The 27,988-nt window shown below is 35.3% G+C and overlaps 1 protein-coding gene across 6 annotated transcripts in view; it reads right to left on the bottom strand.

Moving 5' to 3' along the window:
- Positions 1–27,988, bottom strand: part of LOC136983036 (regulating synaptic membrane exocytosis protein 2-like) — a 341,614-nt gene that overhangs the window by 199,654 nt on the left and 113,972 nt on the right. For all 6 annotated transcript variants that reach the window (XM_067279650.1, XM_067279651.1, XM_067279653.1 and 3 more), the window contains exons 5-6: positions 11,221–11,440; positions 5,157–5,280 (exon numbers count right to left, since the gene is read on the bottom strand). In XM_067279650.1, the coding sequence (XP_067135751.1) occupies positions 5,157–5,280; positions 11,221–11,440 (344 nt within the window). The remainder of the gene's footprint in view (positions 1–5,156; positions 5,281–11,220; positions 11,441–27,988) is intronic.

Raw genomic sequence — 27,988 nt, 5'->3', positions numbered from 1 at the left:
TACGTGACGTTGTGAAAGAATACAATCAAACGCCTCATACTATAACAGGATTCCCTCCAATGTTTTTAATGTACGGAGAAATCCCCGATTCACCTGACAACTTGAATTATCCCCCTCTCAGTGAAGCACGTAAGATTGCCACTGAAAGAACCGAAATAGCTCATGAAAGAAGCAGAGATAAATATAATAGTCAACACCAAACTCCAAACTTCAAAGTAGGAGACCAAATACTACTACAAACCTTTTTCCATCCCGACCAAGGAAAACTTGCTCCAAAGTATCATGGACCTTTCACCATATTAAAGATAGTATCTCCTTGTAACGTAGAAATAGACAGACCTGTCCAATCATTAAATAAATTAACTGATATTGTAAATGTAGATAAAATTATACCGTATTATAATCCAACCAACTTTAGAGTTCAAGCCGATAAATTGTATAACACCCAGCCCAACCTCCCTGAGGCTCCATGATGTCGCCTTTTCAGGAGGGGGGCATTTAACATATTTTAAATTTTGTATATATTTTTGTATATTTTTCTGTAATTTACTTTGTTAATCTCGCCCCTTTTGGAATGAGGTTAACAACACCAATAAAGAATAAAGGAGAGTTCGAGTGAGGACCTGAAAGTGAACGGACGTGTTTTTATGGTCTCCAATTTTCTTTTGTCTTGCTAACCCTACACTCGACCCCACGACTACGACTGCAAAATAATACGACATATATATATAAATAGATGTGTGTGTTCCTATATCTCACTCTGCAGCCAAAACTACACATCGCACATGAATGGTGTTTGTGTGTGGTAGTAGCCCCAAGTCTCCCATCGTGCACTATGGTGGTTGCGTCTTGATAGCTATAAGGGTGTGGGAGATATGGGGGTTGAAAGTAGTTGACTACAAAAATGTATGATGCTTCAATGAGAATGTTCCAGTTTTTTCTAGAAATTTCCAGAACCTAGAGGTGAAATTTGGTACACAGTTAGGGTATGGCATGAAAATGAACACTAAAAAGGGATTTTTTGAAATTTCCTCTGCGGGGGGAGAGGGAGAGCATTAAGTCCTAACCTGAAGAACGGCTACTACTGTACTATTTTAGATGCGATTTTTTGTTTTTAATTACGTTTAGTCTTCATTGAGTACTTAGGGGTATTAAATTGATAACATTTCAGACATTGATATAAATAGTTTTATATATTTCGATTTTTTAACCAAATGTTCAAACCGTTTTAAATTCGAATTTGTTATTGCATATTGGTTCGATTATAGAACGATTGTAAACATTCTAGAAAATTTATCAAATTAAAAACAGTTAGTTTGATTTGCAGCAATTCTCAGCAGTAGGTGTTATATAACAATTACTATCGTTGTTAAAATATTGAATGTAAATAGGGTTTGCTGGCAAAATCCACACGAACGAAGTTGCAGATAACAGCTGGGAGATATGTGGGTTGAAAGTGTTAAGAATGGAAGTGTTAACAATAAAAGTGTTAAGAATGGATGTTAACAATGGAAGTGTTAAGAGAAAGCGACGTACAAGATTTACAGGCGCAGATGCAGTTTTATGTGTTTTTGCAGGAAATCGAACATATTTTTAGACCATCTAAAAATTCTCTAATTAGTCTCTGGAAACAGGGGGACCTAATTCTTGCATTCTGTGAAAACGGGTAAGGCTGACTATAACATAATAATCTTAATCTTCGCTATTGTTACTTTTTGCCCGAGCAATGCTGGACTTATCTGCTAGGATAAGAAAAGTCTTTTAGCGCATTTCTTTTATACTAAAAAAAACTATATTACATATAAATGTACGAACAAAAAAACCCCCAGCGAAGCGGGTACTTGCAGCTAGTATTAGTATAAAATTCTTGCAAATTTATGAAAAGAACTAAAACAACCACAATTAGTTAATAACTTCAATAACAATCTGTAAGATCAACTTTGTGTGATCTTACAGATCAAGGTCCAAATTTGGATCTAGCTTGATTTACAAGACTTGAACTTTAAATATATGATCTAGAAACAAAATTGGAAAATCTTATTAAAAACAAGGTTCATAACAAGCAAAGAGAGAATATCAATTGAAATACAATGTCAAAGTAATATTGATCATTTTTAAATAATTGAGCAATTGCACAAAACAAAATTTTTACCAAAAGTTAACAACTGTTAATGTTAATGCCAAATTGCATTGGATTAAGTGAGGAATGCTATCCGTCAGAAAAGACCAGAGAAATGTGAAAATGGATTTGTTCTCTATCAACACAATACTTCAAGTAAAATTGTAATTAATGCCTATGAATTTTTGTTTAAATCCTATCAGTTTCCTTATTCTTCATATTTGTTATATTGTGAATTGATTCTTCTCAAAGGTTAAGATCATGAATGGAGAGTAATTCAATACTAAGATAATATTCAGAAATTCAAAATTGAGCAATAGAAATTGATTACAAAAAATTAGCAATCTTTTTAAGCCATCTTTCTTCTAATGGCAGCAGCATTGGAATTAGTGTGTGCAAATTTAAGAAACTTTGATAAATTAAAAATTTGTAATATAGCTAATATTTTTAATACATATATTCATCATACTTTTACTTTCCTGGCTGTTATGTATATAATATAAAAAAGTATTAATTCTGTCAAATTTGACTTTTTAGGTTTTTTCAAATCTTGACATTTTGAGACCTCCAAATCCAAAATAGTTAAAACAAGGGGAAAAAAATTCTGTGGTTGTGTGTGCTGACATCTGTTTTGTTTAACGTCTCAGGATAGGATAAAGATTAAGAAACAAAATTTGGCATGCTAAGTCGTATATAAAGGGCATTAATGCTATTAAGTTTTGATGATTTGATGTTTTGAGCAAAGAGATACAGAAGGGTCAAACTTTAAAAAATTTAATCGTTATTGACATTTACAATATTTTTAAAAATTCATTTCTATCCTCAAAATTAAGCCTTTTGCCTTTTTGTTATAATTAATAATGTAAAGGTTTTTTTTAAATAAAATCTCATAATTGCCAGAAAGTTACATAATTTGTTGCAGGTTGTTTTTAATCTAATGAATCTTGAAATAAATAGCATGTTTATTATTTATATGGTTGTATTTAATATTATAAAATTTATTTCTTTAAAGATAATTTAACTAAAGCATTTTTAATATACTCACTGCTTAAAGTCATGTGAATAAATAAATTTACAAAAAAAATTTATAAAATTTATATTAGCAAAATAAGTAATTTTGTTTATTATTTAAAAAGATAAATCTTAAAAAAATAAAATAAAATTACAAAAATTTCCTTATATATATATATATATTACAATTGAATTCCATTTATACATTTTTCAAGTTAACTGAGAAATATACAAGTGAAACTATAAAATACAAGTTTTGAATTGCTTTCAAACTGAATATAGTCATCACGAAAGTACAGCACAGCACAAATTAACACTGTACAACAGAATTCTAAGTGCAATTCTTAACAAAAAATTTTCAATTTATTATATCTATATATGTGATATATTTGAGCATTTATAAGGAAAAGTAAAACATTGTGAAATTAAGTCATATACTTTTAAAAAATTAATCAAGTTTCATTTGTTTCTTTTTTTCAATGGACTTGTCACATATTTGTACAGTATGCGACATCAATTGTCTCCTCATGCTGAAACTTCAGTCACGTGAAAGAATAATCATTCTAAGGTTAGCTTTTACTAAGAATGATGAATTGTGAATGAACTAAATGAGAACGAATATGTGAAAAAGAGAATAGTGAAAACAAATGAAAAACCAAAAAGTGATTTTTATTCACTTAGCAAAGTTGGTTCACAGTACAAAATGTGGAAAGCAAAAATTTTCAATATGTTGGTCTGGCAGAAAAGTTGTTGAAAATGGCAACATGTGTTACATATTGTTCACTCTGCTTTTTGCATTTGTTAGCAATTTGTAGTTTGTACGAACTAACCCGGGGGTGGGCCAACAGTTTTTGCCCCCGGGCCAGAGTGGAAAGAATAATTCTTTCATGAGCCAGAAGAAATATTAAAATTAAATCATGTTAAATAACAAAAGTTCTTGATGCATGCGCAATGTCATTTCACAATGTGAAGAAACGTACAAACAAAAAAAAAAATGTCACACGTCAGTATAAACAGTAACATGGTGGAATGGCAGACGAGTTTCAGTGAGTGTGGGGTCTTTCGTTCTTCAAATAGTGTAAATTTATAACAGACGAATACAAAAGTTGTAAATCTCTACAATGAAATTTTTTTAAAACATGAAGAAGTATCGCAAATCCATTCCACCAATTATTGGAAGTTAAGTAGCTAATTTTGAAAAATTAATCACAAGCTGGATCCGGCCAGCAGGCCGTATGTTGGCCACCCCTGAACTAACCTGTAGTGAATACATAATTTTATTTTTCATTTTCTTTAATAATTGCTTTAAATTTTTTCACCTCAAAATGAATAATGCATAAGTGAGAAAAAAGTTCTGTATGTTATCAAAAAATATGATATATAAGCGAGAAATCATATAAATGAAAAAACATACAGTAAAGACTCGTAAATCGGCACTCCGGTAATCGGAATCGCCGGTAATCGGCACGATTTTCAGTCGGACTGTGTCGTGCTGAATCGAACGTTTTTAATACTAAATTTACTTCTAAAGTATAATTTTCATGTTTTTATATTCTTCAATATATTTATTTTGTTTGTACAAAATGCAGAAATAATTTTTAACGATACGATAGCCTCGATTATTATTATAAAAATTTTCGTTAGGCTTAAAATTGACGAAAATTCAACACGAAGCAACATACAACGGAGAAAAATTCAACAGGAAGCGACACGCAACGAAGAAAAATTTGAACATCGGACAGGTTAATATATTTTTTCGTACATAAACCGTAATCGGAACAAATCCCTAATCTGAACAACCCCAGTCCCCAATTGATTCCGATTTTCGGTTCACTACTGTATATATAAAATGTTTTATAATGAACAAAGTATTGTACAGAAAATATTTAATGTACAATAGCAAAAAACATACAACTGAGAAACATATAAACAGGATTCAACTGTATTATAAAATATGATACTAAATTTAATAATTAAATTAAATTATTAGATAAATTAAATTAAAAAATCAATTTAAATATTTCACCTTAAAGGACGAGATACAATTAATTCTACTTGAGGTTCTTGTCTAGATTCTAAAATTATTTCAGATACATCTTCCCTTGTCTTATTTTGCAATGAGCGTCCATTCCATTCAACAACTTCATCGCCTGAAATAAGAAATGAAACTGTTTAATTACACATAATTAATTTTTATGAATAACCATTTGAATTGTTAAAATATTCTTTTTTTAACTATTTTAACAATTTAAATATTTATCCAATTAATTTCAAACTAAACAAACTAATATTGCTTATATACAAGGTAGCTTCAAAAAGTTAAAAGGAAAATGTATGTAATTCCAAAACACAGTCAGAGAGCACTGGTGTTGAGTCTTCTATGTTCACAATCATGTTATGACATGTGAAAAAATTGAGTATGTGAAAGGGTGAAAGATAGATTTCGGATTCATGTTTATTGTCAAAATGTTCATCATTGAACAATGAACAAACATCAAACTCTGTGTCCTGTTGAAGAAGACTTGTGAAACTCTGACAATGTTGTCTACAGCCTATGGTAAAACAGCAATGAAGAAAACTGCCATGTACAGTACATATGGCACAAGCTGTTTGCCAATGGGAGACAGTCTGTGGAAGATGATGAAAGATTTTTATGCAATGACTTAACAATTGCACAGGTTCAAGAGACTGTGTGTAAAGACAGGTGTCAATCAGCAGCCACCATCGCAAAAAAGTGTGGCATTTCTGTGGGAAGCTGTCACATCATTTTTACCAAAAATCTGCAAATCCACAGAGTCTGCAAGCACATTGTTCCAAAAGAGTTAACAGCAGACCACTGTCAATTTCATATGGAAATTAATGCAATTTCATTGACACTGTTGATGCAAACCCAGATGTGTTGAACAAGATAATCACTGGTAACGAAACATGGTGTTTTCTGTACTGTTCAGTAAACTGCTGTTTTAGTAATGTTTAAAACTGAAACAAAAAAAAAAAATGTCACTTTTTCAAATGACTACCAAGAAAACTATGCAGGTGCCAGATTAATATTGAAACTAATGAAGGTTAAGCCTCAGGCATCTGAATCCAGGGGCCCCACATAGCTGAAATTTTAAAACTTTATTTTCAATTTGTAGCAGTATTATGTCAAAAGTATACATTTTTGCATAGTTATATACTTTTTTAAACAGATAAAAGGAGTCCCATAAAGATATGTATTCATATATGTGTAAGTCTTATGGGACCCAAGACTAGATATTTTGAGACTCAAGTTTACTAAAAAGATAATTATGCAAATTTTGTTATTCTAAGTTTATATTTTATTAATATGCATGTTGAACCCTAACAACATCATAATATGTCTTATATAGTCTAAAAAATGTGAAATGACAATAAGATGACTTCAAAAATATTTAAAACTTCTTATACCTATAATATAACACTTAATACAGGATCTGTACAGGTAATTCCATTTGTGATTCCCTGACTTTCCATAACCAATTATGACATTATTCCCTGACTTATTAATGTCTCTATATTTTCCCTTTCCATTATGTAATGTTCAACCAAGTCTATTTATATCCATTTTGTATACAATTATATAAATTGTTTAATTAAAATACACTTTATTCACTTACAAAAAATCATTTGCATAAAATCAATTACAAAATTAGCTATGTCATTTCTACATCATATAAAAAAATTCATGATTTAACTTAAATTAATTTGTAAATTTTATTTAAATAAGAAAAAGATTCATGTCACATTGTAAAATCCAATTTTCTTAAAGGGAGCAGGTGGGAAATTCAAAATGATTTAAACAAAAGAAATTGCTCACTCTGTGAGAAAGAGAAATCACTTATCGCATGCTATTTTCGGTCCAGCACGGATCCATTCAAAGTCCATTCATCCATTTCTTCCCATCCCTCAATGAAACTTATAGTGGAAGCAGAGGAGTTTGGTGGGAAAGTGCTTTGTTGTCAATTGTGTTTTTGAAAACTTGATTTTAACTCTACGGCTATATTTTGGTATACAGTAAGACTTCACTTAATGTGGGGGATGTGTTCGTAGACAACAAAGCGCTAAGTGAAACAACGTTAAATGAGTCATTTTAACATAGAGTAAATGGGAATAGGGGAACACATAACCAAAAATAAACAAATTTTACTTTAATTTTAAGTTATTTTTATATTAATTTGTATAATAATATATGTTAAATAACACACAAACATATGCACACAGAAATGTAAAGTGCATTTTTTTTGTGATGAAGGTTCTGGCTCTTCTGAAATTCTTGTTTTTTTTGCGATAAAGTCGTCTAGTGTCATTTGTTGCATTCTTTTTCTTTCCTGAAGCAAATGTCAGTAGCAGAAGATCGCATCCAAAACGCCTCGTTTTACTTTTGCATGCCTTTCAAAATCTAGATCATTCGCTACAATTTGATCAACAATTTCGGTTATTGTTACCAAACTTTTACTAAGGAAATCTGTAGAGAAATGTTTTAGGTTCTTTGTTTACAGAATCACTATTTTCCAGTTCTACATGAATTCCTTGTTCTGCCAGTTCTTGAAGGTCATTTTTGGTAAGGCTCTCACCAGAAACCTGCAGTAACTCCTCCATATCCTGCTCATCTACATCTCCTTGTCCTGCTGTATCGATTAGGTTGAGTTTGGTCAATCTAACGATACAGCAATAGGCTCTTATCATTGAGAATTCTTGGATACCTTCAGCCATAACTTCTTCCATACTTTATTCTTGTATTTATCAGTTAATTTTTGCCAAGAGAAGTCAATATTGGCATCCATGATGTTATATTTTTTTGAAAATTGCACCAAACAAACATAGATTTAAAGAAAGTACACCTTTTGCTGATTGGTTCATGTTCGTAAATAATTGTATTATGTACGAATCAATGCAATACCACAATAATTTAAATCAGTGTAAATTTTGAGCTTTTTTTTAGGTTTCGAGCAGACTACATTTTATTGAATCAGTGTTAAGCGGGGTCTTACTGTACTTCCAAAATTCCGTGGGTCATCTGAAGATGGTAATTTGCAGTGAGCAAGAAGATATATCGCAAATAAGAATCTTGCCAATTTTTACAAATTGATGATCTCCTCATACTGTATGTGGCCAGCAGCAAAGAATACAATGAATAAAAATACATAAATTGCATGAGGTCCATCATGTGATCTAAAAATGTCCCGTACACAATATCGTTAAGCTAACTGATGGTTCTTTGCCTCCCCCCACAGTATCAACTGACTGCAATGAGTTAACCAAATGTCACGCAGGTCAAAAATATTAGGAAAGTTGTGTATGGGACACAATCGCAATTGTTTAAAAGCTGAATCCGTCATTGTCTTATTAGAGGAAAAATAAGAAGTAAATGAATAAAGTCTTGATGGTTACCACATTCCAAGTTTTTTAATTGTTATCAATAGTTATCTATTGGTTCAGACGGCAACACACTCAAAATGTTTGTGTTAAAGTTGACGCACTTGATTTTCTTACTCTCTCTATACAATCTGCATCATTTGGCATTAGTTATTCTGGGCTTTTCTGATTCCTTTTAAATTTTTCTTACAATGATATGTCTTTTACATTTCTGTTCATATTTCCTTTGCAATTTCTTCAACATTATAAAAATTTTCTTCAACCCACACACTTACCAGCTTATAACTTTACAAATTCTATTTTATCGGTTATTATTTCTAAATAATATTGTAGGTCCTGTCACTGTATAAATCAAAACAAATTTAGATGGCCTATCTCTTTGTGATCCAAAGTTTTACTGCCCAAATGCTACACTGCATCAGCATTTTTGGTATTTATGCACAACCATCACCCCTTTCCAGCACAGCTGCACACCCCCCCCCCACTAGCCACCATTTAAAATATGGACATAAACCTCCTATCCAACAAAATTTAAATCATTAGATTATCATTTATAATTTACGAGATATAAGAACAACAAATTTTGCCATTTGTTTGGTCACTCCAGTTTTTGTAGACCTCTCTATACCGAACCAAATTTAAAGACATGTTCGGATCAAAAAGGAGCAAGAATGACAAATGGATTTTACAGTATTTGCAGATTCCCTGAGTTTTTCTGCTAAAAATCTTATTCCCTGACTTTCCAGATCTGTACAGATCCTTCTAATAACATACCTACTAATATGATAATTTTACCATATACATGATAATTTTAGATTAAAGAAAATATATTTGAAATTAATTATTTTTAAACTATATCAACTATTTCATCAGGACTGCTCTTCTCCATTTGGAGACCCTTTATATTTGTGTGAAAAATTTTTAAAGGAGGCCCAGAAATTTAAAAGTTTATGGTCCCTGAAGTGTAGATCTGCCCTTGCCATGTTAAAAAAATTGTGGGGAAAAAAGCTGCTTCATTTGTAAAAGCTATTGCTGTACCACACATTTTTATTCAAAACAACTATCATAATGCCTATGCTCAAAAATGGTAGCAAATAGTAGTATTTAAGCCACCTCTGGCAACCTTGCATTATGACTACACAATAATGAATTTTTTTGGTGTGTAACGACAGACTGAAAAGGCAAAGACAAAGGTTTTTTTGTGAATGCTCTGTATTTTTACAATTTATATTTACTAAATATAAATTTTTTGTTTATAAAAATTTATGAAATGTAATCAAAATTAAAATTTTCAAAACAAGCAAAAAATTTTGCTATTGACACTTTTGACTAAGTTCAATAAAATAAAAACAATGTGAACATTTAATTACACAAATACAAACCTAAGAATAAAAAAGAATCATGTTCCTGCATTAGAATGGTAGCCTTGATATCAATCTGCAGGTTAAGAGTTAAATTTGATTTTCATTTATAATGATGTCAAAGAAAGAGGACTCTCCTAATAAGCTTTATCTCTTTGTTGCTTTTATTCTAACAATTTTTATAATGAAAGTATTTTTGGATTTTATTATTTCTAATATCTAGGAATATTTCAAGTGCTGAATTTCTATCAAAATATTTTCAAAGTGTACTCTTCATATTAATCTTTTAGCACTATTAAGTGCTAAAAGATTTATTCTTATGTATTAATAGTTTTTATTGCTGGAAACATTACGGTTTTTGTTTTTTAATAGTTTACCTTTCCAGTACTGGTTTAATTATTATAAATTAATTATATATACTATATTATTTACTTTTGTAACAGTATATAAAATAATGAATGTGCATGGTATTTTTGTGAAGACAGAAAATTTTGTTTGTGAAGATAAACTGGCAAAAATTCTCTGAAGAATTCAATTAACTTACAATTCATTACATTGCATTAAAACAGTTTGCTGTTTTTCATTGTAAAGAATAACAATCAATTTATAAAGATCTAAAGCAGTAATTCCAAACTTTTTCAGTAATTATCCCCTTAGTTCCATAAAATTACATCCAATGCCCCCTAACCTATCTTCTCTTGTGTGAGAAAGGCTTAGAAATATTCTTAAAAAACTCTTCTATAAACCTCATACTTTGTGTCAGATGTAGCAAATAATGTGCAATGCAATGTTTCTTATTACCCATTTTAACAAAGGAAAGGGAAAGGATGTCAGTGACCCCAACCCTCATTTATGATTACTGTTCAGTACTCTGCCTCCAGTGCTCCCTGCTACCCACTTGCTTCTTTTTGCCCTCAAGATTTACTCACCACCTACAGGGCAGTGGCATCCACTTTGGGAACCACTGATCTAAAACAACATTTTAATAGACAAAAGAAAATCTAATATGAAAAATTTTCTATTTGTATTTAATATTAGATCCTTAATCTTGTGGGGAACGTCACTCTCCACATCTTAAGCAGTCGGAACTAACTACAGGTGGTAACAGTGAAAGCTAATTAATCACCACATGTGAAGAAATTTTATCAGGTTTCTATTAGCATACAAAATTAAAGCCAATGATATTTTGGAATAAAAAAGTAAAGTAATTTATGCAAATTTTTCATTTTATGATTTAACACAACAATATACTACTAGTAGATCTTAAAGAATGTATGTAATACATTCAGAAAGAAATGTTAACTTAATTATTAAAATAAATATATTTCTAACCTGGTCTCAAATGTCCAACTGTATCAGCAATGCTTCCTTTCTTTACCTTCTCAATAACTGCACTAAGACGACCAGTTTCCATCATTTTCCCCCCAACTACTTTTAATCCTAAAATGGCAGCTGAAGATCCACCTCTTATACCTTCTTTAACAGTCTTCTTTAAAATCATGTGCCCAATCATTTTTGTTCCATCAGCTGAAGGCTGCCAGGAAACTGGGTGCTACAATTAATTAAAGTACAGCAATTAATGACAGTTAATGCCATTTAATTAATAAATAAAGAATGGAATATATATCCACATATTCATATAAATATTACAATTAAAATATATTACAAACTGAACACAATATAGTTTAAATAATTAAAACAATAATGCTTCTTAAATTCAACAAAACAAAGATAAATGCATCAACACCAAAAAATCCAGCAACATAAACTCTTTAATATAACAGTGTCATAGCTAGGGTCATTGGCACCTAGGGGAATTCTGATTTTGTGCTCTCACAAATCTGTTAGCTATATTGAGATACTAAAAATCACTTTGCTGATTATGTCTTCCAGGATTTACGCCCTGGCATGTGGTCCTTTCACCAGGCCATAGCTACAGTGCTGTAAACAAATATTTTCAACTATCATAAACAGTCATCATCAGATTTTAACCTGCAGCATTCCAGTAGAGATCATAATTAGAATAGATTTCAGATAAAAAGAACATACGTGTTATTGGTTGTTCTTCCATCTTCAGAGAACCAACAATATTTGTTGATTTAATACACATACATCATCTGTTACATGTGCTGTTACAACCAATAGTATATATATTCTTGTTGTTTATCATGTTTGCTCTTTATAACAAAAGTATTTAGTATAAATGAACATTTTCTTATTTGAATTTTGTCTAATCAATATTTAACACTATAAGACAATTTTGTTTCATATAAGGGCTGTTCAAGAAAGACTTGCCCAGTCAAAAGAACAATGGAATAAAATGAGTAATGAATAAATGAGTAATGAATCAGTAAACAGACTACTTATTCCATCAAAATGAGATAATCACCCTATCCTACCAATGATTTGTGTTGTACAAAAACATAAGAAAGTCACATCTGCCTTCAATTGCCTATACAAACATAGATATTTTGACAGAATAGCATCTGAGTTTGAAATTTTTCATTTACTTGGGGAAAAAAAAAAAATCACACATTTTCTCAAATAATGTGTTATTAAATTTTTACTGGACAACTCCAGTAAAAATTTAATAACACATTTTAGAAAATATTTTCTCTTGGTTTGAATCAAATTTATAATTTAAGTGCAATGGAGAATGAGAATAACAAATATAAGACAATATAATAATAATAAATTAAATAAAAGTCTTTAAAATATGCTCTATAGTTCTTGCAAATGGCTATTATTTTATAAATTGTCAATATTTTTCTTCACTTGCCAATACTTAATTTTTTTTCTCATCTCACATGCCTTCTAGTGTTGTATTCTGTGGCAGTCATATTGGATTTATCATCATAACAAAGTTTGACATCTCAGGCTCTCAGCTGTTTTGTTTTAACTATTACTTATTATTTTTTATTATTATTATTATGTTGAGTTAAGTGAGATATACTCGGTTAACACCGGTGGCTGTGTACTATGTCAGACCAAAGTCAAGGCATAGTAACCAAAACAGAAATTAAAGAAGTGTATCAGTGTGGTGTGTGTCTGTATTCAGGAATTTTCTCACAATATGACATGTATTCAATATAGTGGCCTTCTGTAGTGTGATGTATGTGTTTTATTCAATTGTAATGTGCCCAGGCTTTTGTGTAGTGTGTGTGGTATGACACCTGTAGAGGAGAGAACAACAGGTACAATAAGCATCCTATCCATCCTCCACAGATGCCTTATTTCCTAGACGAGTTCTGTGTACTTGCTAATTTTTTCAGTGAATGTGTTTTGTACATTGTGAGTGTTTGGAATGGATATGTCTATAATGTATGTGATTTTATTGTGTTTGTCAATGAGTGTGATGTCTGGTCTGTTGTGGTAAATTGTTTTATCTGTGATTATGGCTCTGTCGTAGTACATTTTGTGCATGTTGTTTTCCAATTCTGTCTGTGGAATGTATTTGTAGTATGGTTCGTGGATGTCTACTAATTTGTGTTTCTTTGCAAGCTCTTGGTGTATTATATTTGCTACTTGATTATGTCTGTGTAGATAATCTGTCTGTGCCAAGAGCTTGCAACCAGAGGTGATGTGTTGTATAGTTTCTGGCATGATGTGACATTTTCTGCATGTGTCATTTGTGAGTGTTGCATCTTTGAGTATGTGTTTTCTGTAGTTTTTAGTATTTATGACCTGATCCTGTATGGCGATCATGAATACTTCTGTCTCCCCAAAGAGGCATCCTCAAGCTAACCAGCTGTTTGACACAGTTTTGTCAACAAAATCCTGGGCCAGATCATAAGGATGCCTGCCATGGAATGCCTTTCGAGCCCACGATTGCTTAATGGTGTCTATGCTTTTTATATGTTGCGTTGTGTCCATATGATGTGAGTGTAAGTTTAATAAGGTGTGTTATTTGAGTCTGCTAGAGTTACTGCTTTATGTAATTGTGATGTTTCTTGTTTTTTGTTGAAAAACTCTCGCAGTGACTGTATTTGTTTGTAGTGAAGGTTAACTATGTCAATCAGGCCACGTTCGCCATCTTTACGTGGAAGGGTTAATCTTTCTGTGGCAGATTTAGGATGATGATGTTTATGCTTAGTAAGTGTTGTTCATGTTTTCCTTTGGAGTTGCTCAAGATCTGTGTGAGTCCAATGTATAACTCCAAAAGAATATGTGAGTACTGGGATGACATATGTGTTTATTGCTTTAACTGTGTGTTTTGCATTTAACTCTGTTCTGAGAATAGCATTTAACCTACTTTGGTATTCTTTAATTAATCTTTGCTTTATTTGTGCATATTCTGTTAGTTTGGCCTAAATACTTGTAGAACTTGCCCTCTTCCATGGATTCAATAACGTCTCCATTTCCAAGTGCAAAATCTTCTTTCTTCATAATTCCTTTTTCTATGTGAAGTGTTTTGCATTTATCTAGGCCAAATTCCATTTGTATGTCCTTGGTGTATGAATGTGTGATTTGTAGGAGTTGATGAAGTTGTTTTTGTGTGGATGCATAAAGTTTTATGTCATCCATGTACATGAGATGCGACAGTGTAAAATGTGTTGTTTTTTCGTGTCTGATATTGTAACCATATTGCGTGTTGTTTAACATGTTGGATAATGGATTCAGGGCTAAGCAGAACCAGAGAGGACTCAAGGAATCTCCTTGAAAAATTCCTTGCTTAATAAAAATTTGATTTGTTTGTATGGCAGTGTTACTAACCCTGAGATGTAGTGATGTTCTCCAGTGCTGCATAGTGTTTTGGAAGAATGTAATAAGTGATGAATGTATTTTGTACATGTGTAGAATATGTAGCAGCCAACTGTGTGGAACACTGTCGAATGCTTTTCTGTAGTCTATATATGCCATGTGTATGTTTCTGTGTTGTTTGTGTGCTTGCCGTAGAATGACTGAATCTATGAGTAACTGTTCTTTGCATCCCCTGTGGTTTCTATGGCAACCTTTTTGTTGTTCTGTTAGAATGTCGTGTTCTTCAATATGTTTGTATATTTTGTTTGCGATACAGGATGTCAATAATTTGTAGAGTGTTGAAAGACATGTAATTGGTCTGTATTGTGTGGGGTCTGTGGTATTGTTGTTTTTAGGTTTCATGTAGGTGATGCCCTGAGTAAGAAATTTTGGCATGTCTTGTGGATTGATGATGATGTGTGTTAGGTGTTTAGCTAGTTCCTGGTGCAGTGATGTAAACTTTTTGTACCAGAAATTGTGAATGTTGTCTACACCAGGTGTCTTCCAGTTGTGTGTTCTGTTAACAGTGTATTGGAAATCATGTATGCTTATTTCAGCACAGGGCATAGTTGGTATGTTGTGCAAGTTTCTGTTCTCCTCCTCGATCCAGCCTGCTTCAGCATTGTGCGTGACAGCACTGGACCAAAGAGAAGACCAATATGTTGCGAGTTCTTCTTCTGTTGGTGTGCCACTGTGCTGTATATCAGTGTTTGCTTTGTTATTAATTTGTCTGTAAAAGAGTTTTTCATTGTTTGTAAATAATTTATTTTGTTGTTTTCGTAGTGTACATGTTTTGTATCGTTTGAGTCTACGTGCTTTGGCAGCAAGTTTTTGTTTTAGTGTATCAATGTATTCTGTAATGTGTGTGTTGTGATGTTCGTGTTTTGTGTGTGTTTTTATTTTCTTGAAAATGTTTTTGAGCTGTTTCCTTAATTTGGGTGTTATGTTGTTTTTAGTGTATTGTGTCAGCCTGCCTAATTGCTGTCTAATGTCATTTATTTGTGTTTCTATTCTTCTCTGCCAGGCAGGCTTGTGAAAGAATTTTGTTTTCTGTGTATTTGTCTGTGATTGTACTTTCAGTCCATGGTGTGTCACTACTGTGACTGCCCCAGCATAAACTAATGTATGAATGTCTGCGAGGGTAGAAATTGAATGAATGTAGTGTGGTAGTAAGTGAGTGTTTACATAATTTAGTGTTTTTCCTACTTCTTTTGATGTGTTGATTTTTGGTATTCGTGGTCATTGTGTGGGATCTGTACCTGTATATTTAGTGAGTGTTTCCTGAAATATAAGTGAGAGCATATTAACTAAATCCATGTCTATGTTATCAGTGATGGATGAGGAAGTGTCTGTAGTATCATTAGTGGTAATTGTTGTATGTGTGTTATTATCAATGCTTGTTGCTGGATTATTCTGACAGGTTACATGATCTTCATTAATGTTAGATGTTTCTGTCTGTTGATGTATTTGATCAGCAACCTGTTGTTTGATAAGTTCAAGTGTTGTTTGTGGAATAAGGTTGTTGTGTATAATTGTTCTTTTTTGATCAACAATCCTTTGTTCGGTGACAGTGAGATGAGGATACTGTTGTGTGAATCTATGGTGTAGTTGTTGTCTGTATGCTGTCATGTGTGTTTCGAGTTTTGTGATCGTGTAATAATTACGGATTATAAACTCGTTCATTTCTACTGTCCATTTCATCCGTTGGCGTGGTTTTCCAGCCTTTGTGGTCTGTGGATGCATTGCCACAGAAACACCAAGGCTGGGTTGGTTCCTCACATCTGTTGAGGGCATTGCAGTAGCCATGCTTGGGCCGGTGCTGCTTTCGCCACCGGTAACCAGGGGAGACTGTGGCCTATTTTTCGAACGTGAGCCTCTGCCTAACCCACGAACGCGGACCTTGTTAACCCGGGCGACGTCCGAGCCGGTATCACACTTTGATCTAGTTATCACCATAATAAATATCTCCACAGAATGTGGGTGTGGTCACTCTTAGCTTCATTTCTCCCCATAGACCTTACTGGCATGGGTGTCCCTACCAGGAGCTTATGCTCCAGCCTGTATTGCCCTATGGATCAGTAAAATTACTGGGCTCTCCCACCACGACCAGGTGGTTACCACGGAGAGATTTATTATTATTATTATTATTATTATTATAAAGAGCATATGCAGCTGTGTATGCTCCTTATAATAATAATAATAAAGCATAATATAATGCTTTATTATAATATTAACATAATGCTTTATTATTATTATTATTATTATTATTATTATTATTATTATAAAGCATAATAAAATGCTTTATTATAATAATAATAAAGCATTTCTTTAAAACTTTTTTTTATATTTTTTATTTTCTACTTTTTAGTTTAACATATGTAACACTGAATTATTGAAATTCTTTTTGTTTTAGCATTTAAATTAATTGGGAAGTGGGTGAAAATTTGAGTTACAGGATTTTATGTAGACAGTACAAAAAATATCCGCAAGGTGGAGTTCATCGACTGTAAGTTGGGTTATTTTCAGCTCATGTTTTGCGCGTAATTACTCTTTGGGTTTAACTGGTTTTGTGGGGTGAGTTGCATCTTTCGCTTCGGGTTGTCCTAAGGATCACTTTGGTGTCACTTTTGTGGGGTGGACCAATTCTTTCGGTGGCTACGGGCACTTGGAGACTTGGGCTTCGGGACCGGCAACCGGACCGTCAGACTTGATTATCTGAGGTTTCTACCGGTTCTAAGTCGGGCTTTGGCGGGCTCTATCGGGCCGCTGGTTTTCCATCCGCCAACTAAAGTGGTGTCGTTGGAAAGCAGACGGCTTCAGCAATCTTGGCTGCAAAATTGGCTACTGGAACCATAATACTTTTTAAATTAGGCCAAGTTGGAAACTTTGGCAAATTTGCTGCTTCTTTCCACTTAACGGACATTCGCTCGGCCGTTACAACGGTTCCAACGGTTTTCGTTTAATTAGTCATCGGATTTAAAATTGGTTTTATTATTTGCTCTGAATTATATTATTTACTGGTGGGGTCAAATGGAAGTCCCAGGAGGCATACAGCCTATGGTGGTCTCAACTCCACTGAAGGTAACACATAAGGAATCACACAAGGAAATGCCTAGGCCAAAAGAAATGGGTTCCTCAATCGAAAATCAGATTATCGTAGAAGCAGCATCTCTGCTTGATAGAATTATGAAGTTATGTCCTCCGCTCAAGTCGGGTCCGAACACCCTTCAAAGGGCTGAAATTAGGGAGAGGGTTACGCAGCTACACGGGTGTGTCCACCAGTTAGTTGGAGTCCTTAAAGAAATAAGGGGGAAGACCCAAGTCACTGACACTGGCATGCAGAAAAGCTTCGCCGATGTTGTAAAGGCTAACATAAACCACAGTGTTACCACAAAAAACAATAAGTAAGGCTATTACCGGGAAGATTAATAGGGAGGGCCCAGGAGGGGGAGTGGCACTACTCTTGTACCCCAAACCGGGCGAAGAAGGCGACGGACAAAATTCGCAAGAGATTTCTAAAACTCTGAGGACCAAGATAGAGCCTCAGAAACTGGGAGTGAACATTAAATCAATCAGAAATGTCAGGGGAAATGGAGTTTGTGTAAGGGTTGGCTCGGATAGAGATGGGGCCAAGCTTCTGAAAGCAGTCCAGGAAGTCCCGGAACTTTCAAATAAACTGAACACCAAACTCTCTCAGAGACGGCAACCTAAATTAATTATGCTAAATGTACCTGAATACATTGGAGACAATGAAGTCCTTCCTACTCTCTACAGCCAAAATAAAATATGGGGGAACTTGGCACAGGAAAACTTTCTAGAGCAGTGCAAAATAACATCCTTCCTAAAGAGAGGAAACGTTAAGGAGAAGTGCAGGCATATTATTGTAACGACCACACCAGAAATTAGGAAAATAATGATCAACGAAAAATATGTCGCGTTATCATGGAGCAACATAAGGGTAGATGATTTCGTGTATATATTGAGGTGCTTCAGATGCTGCGGCTACGGCCACTATGCCAGAGAGTGTGACCAGCTGGTGACTTGCAGTCACTGTGGGGAGGAACATAGGTTCCACGAATGCCCTCACAGGGAGGAGGCGCCCAGGTGTATAAACTGCAACGAAGCTAACGACATGGTTAATAAGGGGAAAAAGATTAACACAGCACACAATGCATTTGACCAGAAATGCCCAACACTGCAGAAAATGAAATCAAGGGCCATCATGCAAACCAACTATGGACAATAATATCATTACAACAGCAAGTACAGCTAGCAATCCTATAACTGCAAACACCTGTATCACCCCTCCCCAGCACAATCTTCACATCCTCCAGGCCAATTTACAGAAAAGTAAGGCCGCAACTTCCCAGCTTGCCTTGGATGTCACTACCCTAAATATTGATGTCGCCCTTCTCCAGGAACCCTACACTTTTAAAAACAGGGTTGCCCTCTTGGGTAAATGCAGGGTTTTCGAGGCCATTTCTCAAGGACCTACCTTGGCTGCGGTGGCTGTTTACAACCCCCACTTAATTGTTCAGTTCCATCCGCAATTAAGCGGTACTTACCATGCCACGATTAGTATTCAGCAAAGCAACCTCAACTGCTACATCATCTCAGCATACTTTCCTCCCTCTGTCCCCATCCTCGGACCCCTTCAGGAAGTCCGAGACACTATACGAGCCTTAGGGACTGACCAGATCCTTTTGGCAGGCGATCTCAACTCTAAATCCCCTCTGTGGTTCGCTAAAAAGGAAGACCCACGGGGGACAATCGTCAGGGAATTTCTGGAGGAGAACCACTTCCACTCTCTCAACACCTCCCCCCTTCCTACTTTCTCTTCGGCCCAGGGTGAGAGTTGGATAGATGTCTGCATAGGGAACAATAGGATACTGGGGTCTGTTCACTCCTGCAAGACTCTGGACTACATGGTCCCTAGTGACCACAACTACATCCTCACAATACTTGCCTGCACCATTCCTCCTGCCATCTGCACCATCAGTAAGCACACAAACTGGGACCTCTACGAAGACTTGGTCAAAACTCTCTGGAAGCCTGACCCTCTTATCAACATCCAAACCACTGGGGAGCTGGACCACGCTATTGAAGAATTAACCCATACCTTACACATGGCATATCGGCTAGCCACTAAGGAGAGACTTCATACCACAAAAACAGCCTGGTGGAACTCGCACCTCCAGGATCTGAGGAAGAAAACAAGAAAAGCAAAAAGAGGCTACAGGAAGGCTAACGGAAACAGTAAGGAGGACCTACGTCAGGAATACTTAAAAATCAAAAAAGTGTACAAACAGGCCATAAATGAGGCGAGAACACAATCTTGGAAACAGTTTTGCAACAGGGTGGGTGAGAAAGGGCCATGGACTATACCGTACTATATAGCCTTTAACAAAACAAAAGCTGCACACACTCCCTGCTCGGTCAAAAAGGAAGACGGGAATTATACCAAAAGCATCGAGGAAACTTACAGTTATGTTCTTAATGCTCTCTTTCCTGACGATAACCCCAGCGAAGACACTCAGTACCACGATCACATCAGGACGTGCAGCATGACAGAGGATAAACAAATCACTGACAAAAATTTTTCAATGACAGAAATTGCCACCCTTTTCAGGAAAATAAACAACAGGAAGGCGCCGGGTCCAGACGAAATTACCGGACAAATGGCGAAAGGGGCTCTTAGGGCAATCCCAGCCCACCTCCTGGTAATTTATAACAAATGCCTACAAATGAAACACTTCCCGGACAGGTGGAAGGTGGCAAAAATTAGGCTGATACCGAAATGCGACAAGCCAAACACCCCGAATGACTACCGACCCATTTCGCTTTTATCGATAATGGGGAAAATTTTGGATTCCCTTATGGCTAGGAGGCTCCAACATCATTCAGAACTCAACAACACCCTTCACCCTCTGCAGTATGGGTTTAGAAAAAAGAAAGGTACAAATTTGGCCCTCCAGGAACTAATCAACAGCATAAAGGAGGCTAAGAAGAAAGACCAACATACTCTGGCTGTAGCCATAGACTTTAAGGGGGCATTTAACCACGCCTGGTGGCCGGCCATCATTCTGGCCTTGAAAAACATAAATTGCCCTTCTAACATCCTTGGGCTTTATAGAAGCTTTCTCACGCACCGGCAAGCACAGTTGGGCCCAACTGGCAAGATGGTCATCAAGCAGATTACTAGGGGATGCCCCCAAGGGTCGAGTTCGGGCCCCCTACTTTGGATAATACTATACAATGGTCTTCTTCACATCCAGGATAAGGCTCACTCCAACTTGAAAGCCAAAATCATAGGGTTTGCAGATGATACCCTTATCCTGATGAACCACAGGAATCAAGAAGTTATTCAAAGCGGAATGAATTCCCTGCTGGACAACATCCAGGACTGGACTGTCAAAAACAAATTAATCATCAACACCAATAAGTGTGCTTGTATCGTATTCCCAAGGAAGAAACCGCTCAATAAAAAGCCATCAATAAAAATTCGGAATGAGAGAATCAGGTGTACAGACATAATCAAATATCTTGGAATACAAGTCGACAGCCAATTGACCTGGTCGCCCCACATGGACTATGTAAAGCAAAAAGCAGTGACCATGTCGCACGCTCTTAGGTCCATTAGCAGGAACCTTTGGGGCCTCAGCCACAAAAGTTCTTCTCTTATTTACCATTGTGTGATCGAGCCGGCTGTCTTGTATGGCGCCGAGGTTTGGGGATATGCTACCCGTAGGCAACAAATCAGTAAAAAACTCCAAACAATTCAACGCTGCTGTCTCATTACTGTGTGTCGGGCCTATCGGACGGCCCCGACCAGTGGGCTGCAAGTGATAGCCAACACCGTCCCTCTCGACCTCAAGGCGGCTGGTAGGTACTGGTTATTCCAACTCAAGCACTTCCCTTCTCACCTGGTCACCTGCAATACTACTCCGCCTCGGATTAAAACCATAGCTGAAAACATTCTCAAAAATGGTATCGATAAATATAATGATTACAGTCTAGTGCACCCCGCCACCGTGCCCCCAGTGGTGGACATTAACTCTGGGATTCGTGAGAAGACTTGCACCACTATCTACACGGATGGGTCGAAAGGCCCAATGGGTGTAGGGGCTGCCTTTGTGCACCTCAACAACAACAGTAGGGTGATCCATCAGGCGTATTTCAAATTAAGTCCATTCTGTACAATCAATCAAGCCGAGAGCCTGGCAATCTCCAACGCATTGAAATACGTCCAGAGGACAGTTAAACAAGGAGCCAAGGTAAAGATAGCTTTGGTTAGCGACAGTAAGGTGGCGCTCCATCAGATCCAGGCACTAAACACAAATCTAAAACTTATTAAGGACATCACGCTTATGACCAACATGCTGGCAAAGAAAAACATTAACATCTCTTTCCATTGGACCAAGGGACATTCCGGAGTACTAGGAAACGACAAAGCAGACTTCTTAGCAAAGAAGACCATCTGTAATATAGCGGAACCTACCTTCTCCCTCGTCCCACTCAGCTGGGTCAAAGCTCAGCTCCACGAATTCACTATCAGTAGGTGGCAAGAAAGGTGGGCCACTGGTTCTACGGGAAGGAGCACTTTTGACTTTTTCCCAACCATCGAAGAGAGGAACAAAGCGAACCACTACACTCCTGACTTCCATACAACGCAGTTCATCACTGGGCATGGCGGCTTTAAACACTACCTTAAACGTTTCTTGAACAAAGGCAACGGAATGTGTGATTGCAAGAGGGGGAAAGAAACACCAGAACATATACTGTTCCACTGCCCAGTGTACACTACCCAACGTGTCCAGCTGAAAAGTGTCATATACAGGAGGGTCTAATGATGTGTTCACTTGTTTATAATCGATCAGCGCAAATCGCAACCGTCAATCTCGTAACGGTCAAATCGTAACGGTCAACTCTTTGATAACAGGTGCGTGTCTGGGAATTGTAACGGATAAGTTACGGCGGCGCTGATCGATTATAAACAAGTGAACACATCATTAGACCCTCCTGTACTCCCAAGGGTTTCATTGGCCCTGTCAGAATAAGGACTTTCTCTTCAACAAAAAAACAACAACTGCCTTCAAGACCTTCATCTACAACACAGGGATCACATCTCCGAACTTTCATCTTAGTACTAACCAGCGCTCCAGTAGGCGTCCCTCCTCTGATCCTGCCACATAGATCTACACGTGGCTTTTTGTATTCCTGTGCCGGTTGTAAGTCCAATACGGCACCCAGGACCTTCCCAAGATGGGAACTTGTCAGCAAAGGTTGTTGCAAATGCTTGCTTTTCGTGTATTGTCATGGTATTGTTCTGTTATGTCGAGCCCTGGGGCTCTCACCGGGTGTTCATCTTTGCACCCACGTTCGGCTTCTTAAAGGCTATCTTATTGTGTTCGGTTCATTGGGACCGAGTGTTCTGTCGGGCGCCTCTTCACTATCGGGCTGTTCCCCCACATTGGGGATGTTATGTTCTCATCAGGAGGGTTGTCCATCACGCGACCTTTCTTGTACCCCTGAACCTGTAGTAAGTCCTACATGGTACTCAGGGTCCCCCAAGGCAGTGGTTTGTCAGTTTATGTTCATCTGCCACCTGTGCTTTACTCGGAATTCCATGTAACGGCGTTTGCTTCGTGGTGTTCTTCGTCCACTCCGAGTTGGTGTTTGTGTGCTACCTCTCCTTCGAAGGAGCATTTTGTTCTTGTTTTAGTTAAGTGTACTGTAATTGTCGGGTTTCATCTGTCACCTCCAATTTGGAGCACCCACACTGTTCTCTGTGGGCCTAGGCCCACGTTTTGTAAAAGCTTATCTTGGCATTACTTATCTCTGCCTGGTACTTACCGCTCACGGCCCTCTCTTCACACTTTTCTATCATCCTTGCCCCATCTTCCCCCCTCTTCTCACTTCTCTTCTAAGGCTAAGCCATAGGTACGGCCTTCTAAACTTTTATAGTAGTAGTAGTAGTACAACTAAAAAGGATCAAGGGTTTGCCCTGTGTTTAGCACCATCTGTTACCAGCTTTATGATAATATTTACTTAAAATACAGCCACTAGGACATAATTTGACATTGTTGTCCCCTTAATGTGCACATTATATAAATTTTCTAATAAATTTTGAAAGTTAAAAACAAAGTGCAATCATTTTTTTTCAATTAAAAATGTGATTACAGCTGTATTTGCTCTCCATCTTCATGTTCTAAAAACTGCATTCACTCCACAACATATTTGATGATGTAATGCAAACTGACCTTGTCACACAATGTGAAATTCTGTTCTTTTAAGACAGCTATATTAGGAACATTACCTGGATAAATGAGGATCTTTAGTTAGCATCATAACCAAAGTCAGACAGATTCAGATCTGGTAATTGTTGTAGTAATGACATCAAAAATGACTGACTAATAACTTTCTCAGATAAAAAAAAAAAGGCTTTGGCAATAAGACTTGAAGATGTATGGGAATTCACCATCTTGCATAAAAATTATGTTGTTCAGATAATTTCTCTGTTGCAGGGTTAGAATGACAGAGTTTTGGAGAATATCTCTATCTAAAACCAGACAATATGCTGAATTATAGCCCAATATAGCAGATTATTTGGTTTTAATTAAAGTATATATATATAGCAGCATTAACAGAACATGCCACTGGCCTAAATGCAGAATTTTCTTCAAAAAAAAAAAATAATAATAATAAGAACCAGTGGTAAGTGTAATGGAACTTATTAGTGAATATGTAAATTTTTGTCAGACCACATACAGCCATTGTAAATATTTATATCATCATGCAAATAAAAATGAGCCTCATCACTCCATAAAATTTTCCAGGACCATACATTAACCATTATCTGAGCTACAAATGTCAGGGCAAATGTTTTCTGCTTATCATCATCACCAGAAACAACTTCTTGACTCTGGAATATCTTATATAGATAAAAATGCAAGATTTTTCATGGCACTTTTCACACTGTCACGAAGAAAATATATGTAATTGCTGTGACATTGCAAATGCACTATTAGTTCAAAAATTTCTTAAAAAGCGTTCTTAAATAAATCTCCAGTAAGTTATCACGTTTATAATGAATAATGCTTTCAATTCTTTGTCTGGATCTTCATCAGGTCAACTGTTCTAGAATTGCTTCAAACATCATCGCAAACGCAGTGTTTTGTGAATTGAACGTTACAAACGTTGCCTTTTGTGATGATGTTCAATTCATGAAATGTAAGATTTGCGATGATGTTCGAAGTGTTCCAATTCTAGAACAGTTGATCTGATGAAGATCCAGACAAAGAATTGAAAACGTTTAGTCATTCTATAGGTGATAACTTATTGGAGATTTATTTTTAAAAATTCTCTGAGAAGTTTTTGAACTATGCTTCCACTCCAGTCTGATCATTTGTGAATAGAACATGCACTATTGCTTCCAAGAGATTTTTCCATTTCATGCTCTACTCTGCAGTAACAATGCTTTCTGTTTTCAGATGTCCAATCAGTGTGTTATTCCATCCTGGTTTCACAGCCAAACTTCTAGTTCCCTCAAAATACAAAATAATTTCACTAAGATTCCAATATTCAGAAGACCTGTTTGTAACTATTTTAAGTACCAAAATGCTTTAAATGCTAAGCTGGTATTGCTATTTTGTGATAAAAGAATTTAACTAGTAATGCACAATCAGGCAATGTGCACCATGACTGTTCACTTGCTGAAGAATTATGAAGAATGTTTTGTAATTTTTTTTATATCCAAAATTCATTAGAAAATATATATAACATTTACATTAACATGGCAGGAGCGTGAAACTTTGTCCTTCAGGCTGAATTCTGATGTAAAATTTTTTCCCAAAAATCAAAACCGCATGCTCAAGACAGTATGTATACCATTTGGTTGAGATTTGTCTAATAGTTAATTTTTAATTTGTTAATTTTTCTTGGTATCTAACCAAAAAAAAACCTTTAAATTTAAAAGTGTATGTTCAGTTTTCCATAAGATATAATGCATTCTCATTGAAATTCCATACTGTTTAAAACTGCTGTGTCATTTGGATCAAACATTTACCATCAAGTTAATGAAACTTTGCAGATATATAGATTGAACATTGTACTTTTGGACAATATATTTTTCAGCTTGTAACAGGCTTTGCTAGGGGTCAAAAATTTGAACAATTCTTGTTTTGGTTGTTCCACATAGTAAACATGCATGTAAAAATCTATAAAAAATAATAATAGATATAGCCCTTATGTAGTTGTATCTGTGTTTTATTTGATCAAAATTGGCAAAGGCTTTCTGAGATATCCAGGAAAAACTGCATATAGTTTTTGATTTTCTGCACTATAGTGTATGTGAATTCAAGAATGAAATCTAATATGGGGTAGCTTGGACCAGGGCTGACCCACCAACAAGTTTCAGCTTGATTGCATATTTTGACAGGAACACCATAGGCTATAGTAATGTTCTTTGTAAAATAATTAAGATATGGAGTAGTATTTCCCAGCCAGTCAGGACTAGGTGCATATTCTTAGGAGTCATGTTGTTATATCAAATGAATGAATGCACCTAGTGAAAATGGTGCATTTAAACTGAAAATAAATTTGTGGTCAGGACATATAATAAGGTCATTAATAGTTTATAAGGAATTCAAAAATGAACAATATCAGGATAATTTATAGGCAACTGTTGAATATTTATTCTTTAATTTAAACAATAAAGATCCTACAGAGGCTGCTTTCTGGTCAGGTGTTTATTCTATCCCATTACATACCATAGAATGGACAACTCTTGGGTTTATATAGCACTACTGCCAGAGGCCTAGTAGTAAATACAAAAGAACACGAGTATAACATCAGAAAGAGAATGGCTAACATGGCCACATATGCAATGGAAGAGGACACCAAGGTTAATTGATGAAGCAAACTCCTACATCACACTTCAGAGTCAGCATGTTTAAAACATTTGGAGACCTTAGAAATATACAGGACAATTAAAGAAGGGAATGCCATTAACTGTAAAGAAAATGACTCTCTTTCTAGGGCATGGAGAGCATACATTGAGTTTCCTTAAGACCTCTCATCTAATCCATGTTTAATTATAATGTAACAAGACCTTGACTACCAAATCGGGAGTAATATTTCATTGTTAATTAAACATTTAGTTTCATAAATAATGTGATGTGACTACTTATGACAATATTTAAAGTTTAATCATATTCTATCTATTTAAATTTTGATTGTACTTGATTTATTTGAAAAGTATTCTGTAAGGATTTCATTCTGCATTATTTGACAATGTTTATTTACTAATGAAAAAGTTAGTAATAGGTTAGTACAGGTTTAGTACTTTGTAATTGTTTTTACTTCTTTTTTTGTGTTTAGGTGTTATTTTTTGTCAATTATGACCAGTTTTTATTGACATGAAAGAGATACAATGAGAGGATACTAAAATCTTAAAAGTCAGAAAAAAAACAAAATTAGAGTATGCAGAAAAAGAATGGACGTATGAAAAAGTTTACAAAACAAAGTATTTAATACAAGAGTAGATTGTTGCCACTATTTATACAGTGGTAACAATTTTTATCTCAAATATTACAAGATGTATCTAGAATATTTAATTCTCTTTTTAATCCTCATTAAATTATGATCCTAGTTCCATAATTGTAAAAGTATTACTTCTAATACAATGACATTGGCAACAGAACCATCTGGCATATTTTCCTTCAGCCTGTTTAAGTTGTATGATGATGTTGCATTTAGGAAAGGTGTTAAGTGAAAATTGTTGCTAAGTATGAAATAACAGCACATCAGTGTTACGAAGAAATGTGAAAGCTGAAGGTACAAAGGCTCTTTTTTATCATTCAGTGACAAGATGGTTTAAACAATTTAATGATGGCTAGTGCCAACATACAATGCAGTGGTTGCTCTGTTACTGAAGTGAATAACATGTCCATCACTGCAGTTTTGCAATGTCTGGGGAATGAGGAACAATTCATCTGTATTGAAATAACATGAGACAAATCAAACTTTTTATGCAGTGCAACATATTCTTACTGAAGTAGGAAAGTGAAAAATTTTTCCAGTGAGTGCTCCAGGCTCTCAGTTGCTCAGAAATAAACTAATTTTGCTATTTTTCTGAAAATCATCTGCAATGTTATGATGAACAAGGAGACTCATATCTCCAACAAATTGTTACAACAGATAAAACATGGGCTCTTACACATGAGTCCATGTCTTATCCGCAAAGCAAAAACAAAGTATTTGCTGGCATTGCAAAATTTACAAAAAAATTTGTAAAAAAATTAGACAAGCAAAAGAGTGTCAGCAGAATGAGATTATTTTGAAGGATGTTCTTAACAATAAC

The sequence above is a fragment of the Centruroides vittatus genome, unplaced genomic scaffold (assembly GCF_030686945.1).
Source record: "Centruroides vittatus isolate TY-2023 unplaced genomic scaffold, ASM3068694v2 contig_875, whole genome shotgun sequence".
In the NCBI taxonomy this organism is placed as follows: domain Eukaryota; kingdom Metazoa; phylum Arthropoda; class Arachnida; order Scorpiones; family Buthidae; genus Centruroides; species Centruroides vittatus.
Note: the sequence above shows the minus strand (reverse complement) of the source record. Positions and strands in the feature narration are given on the sequence as shown.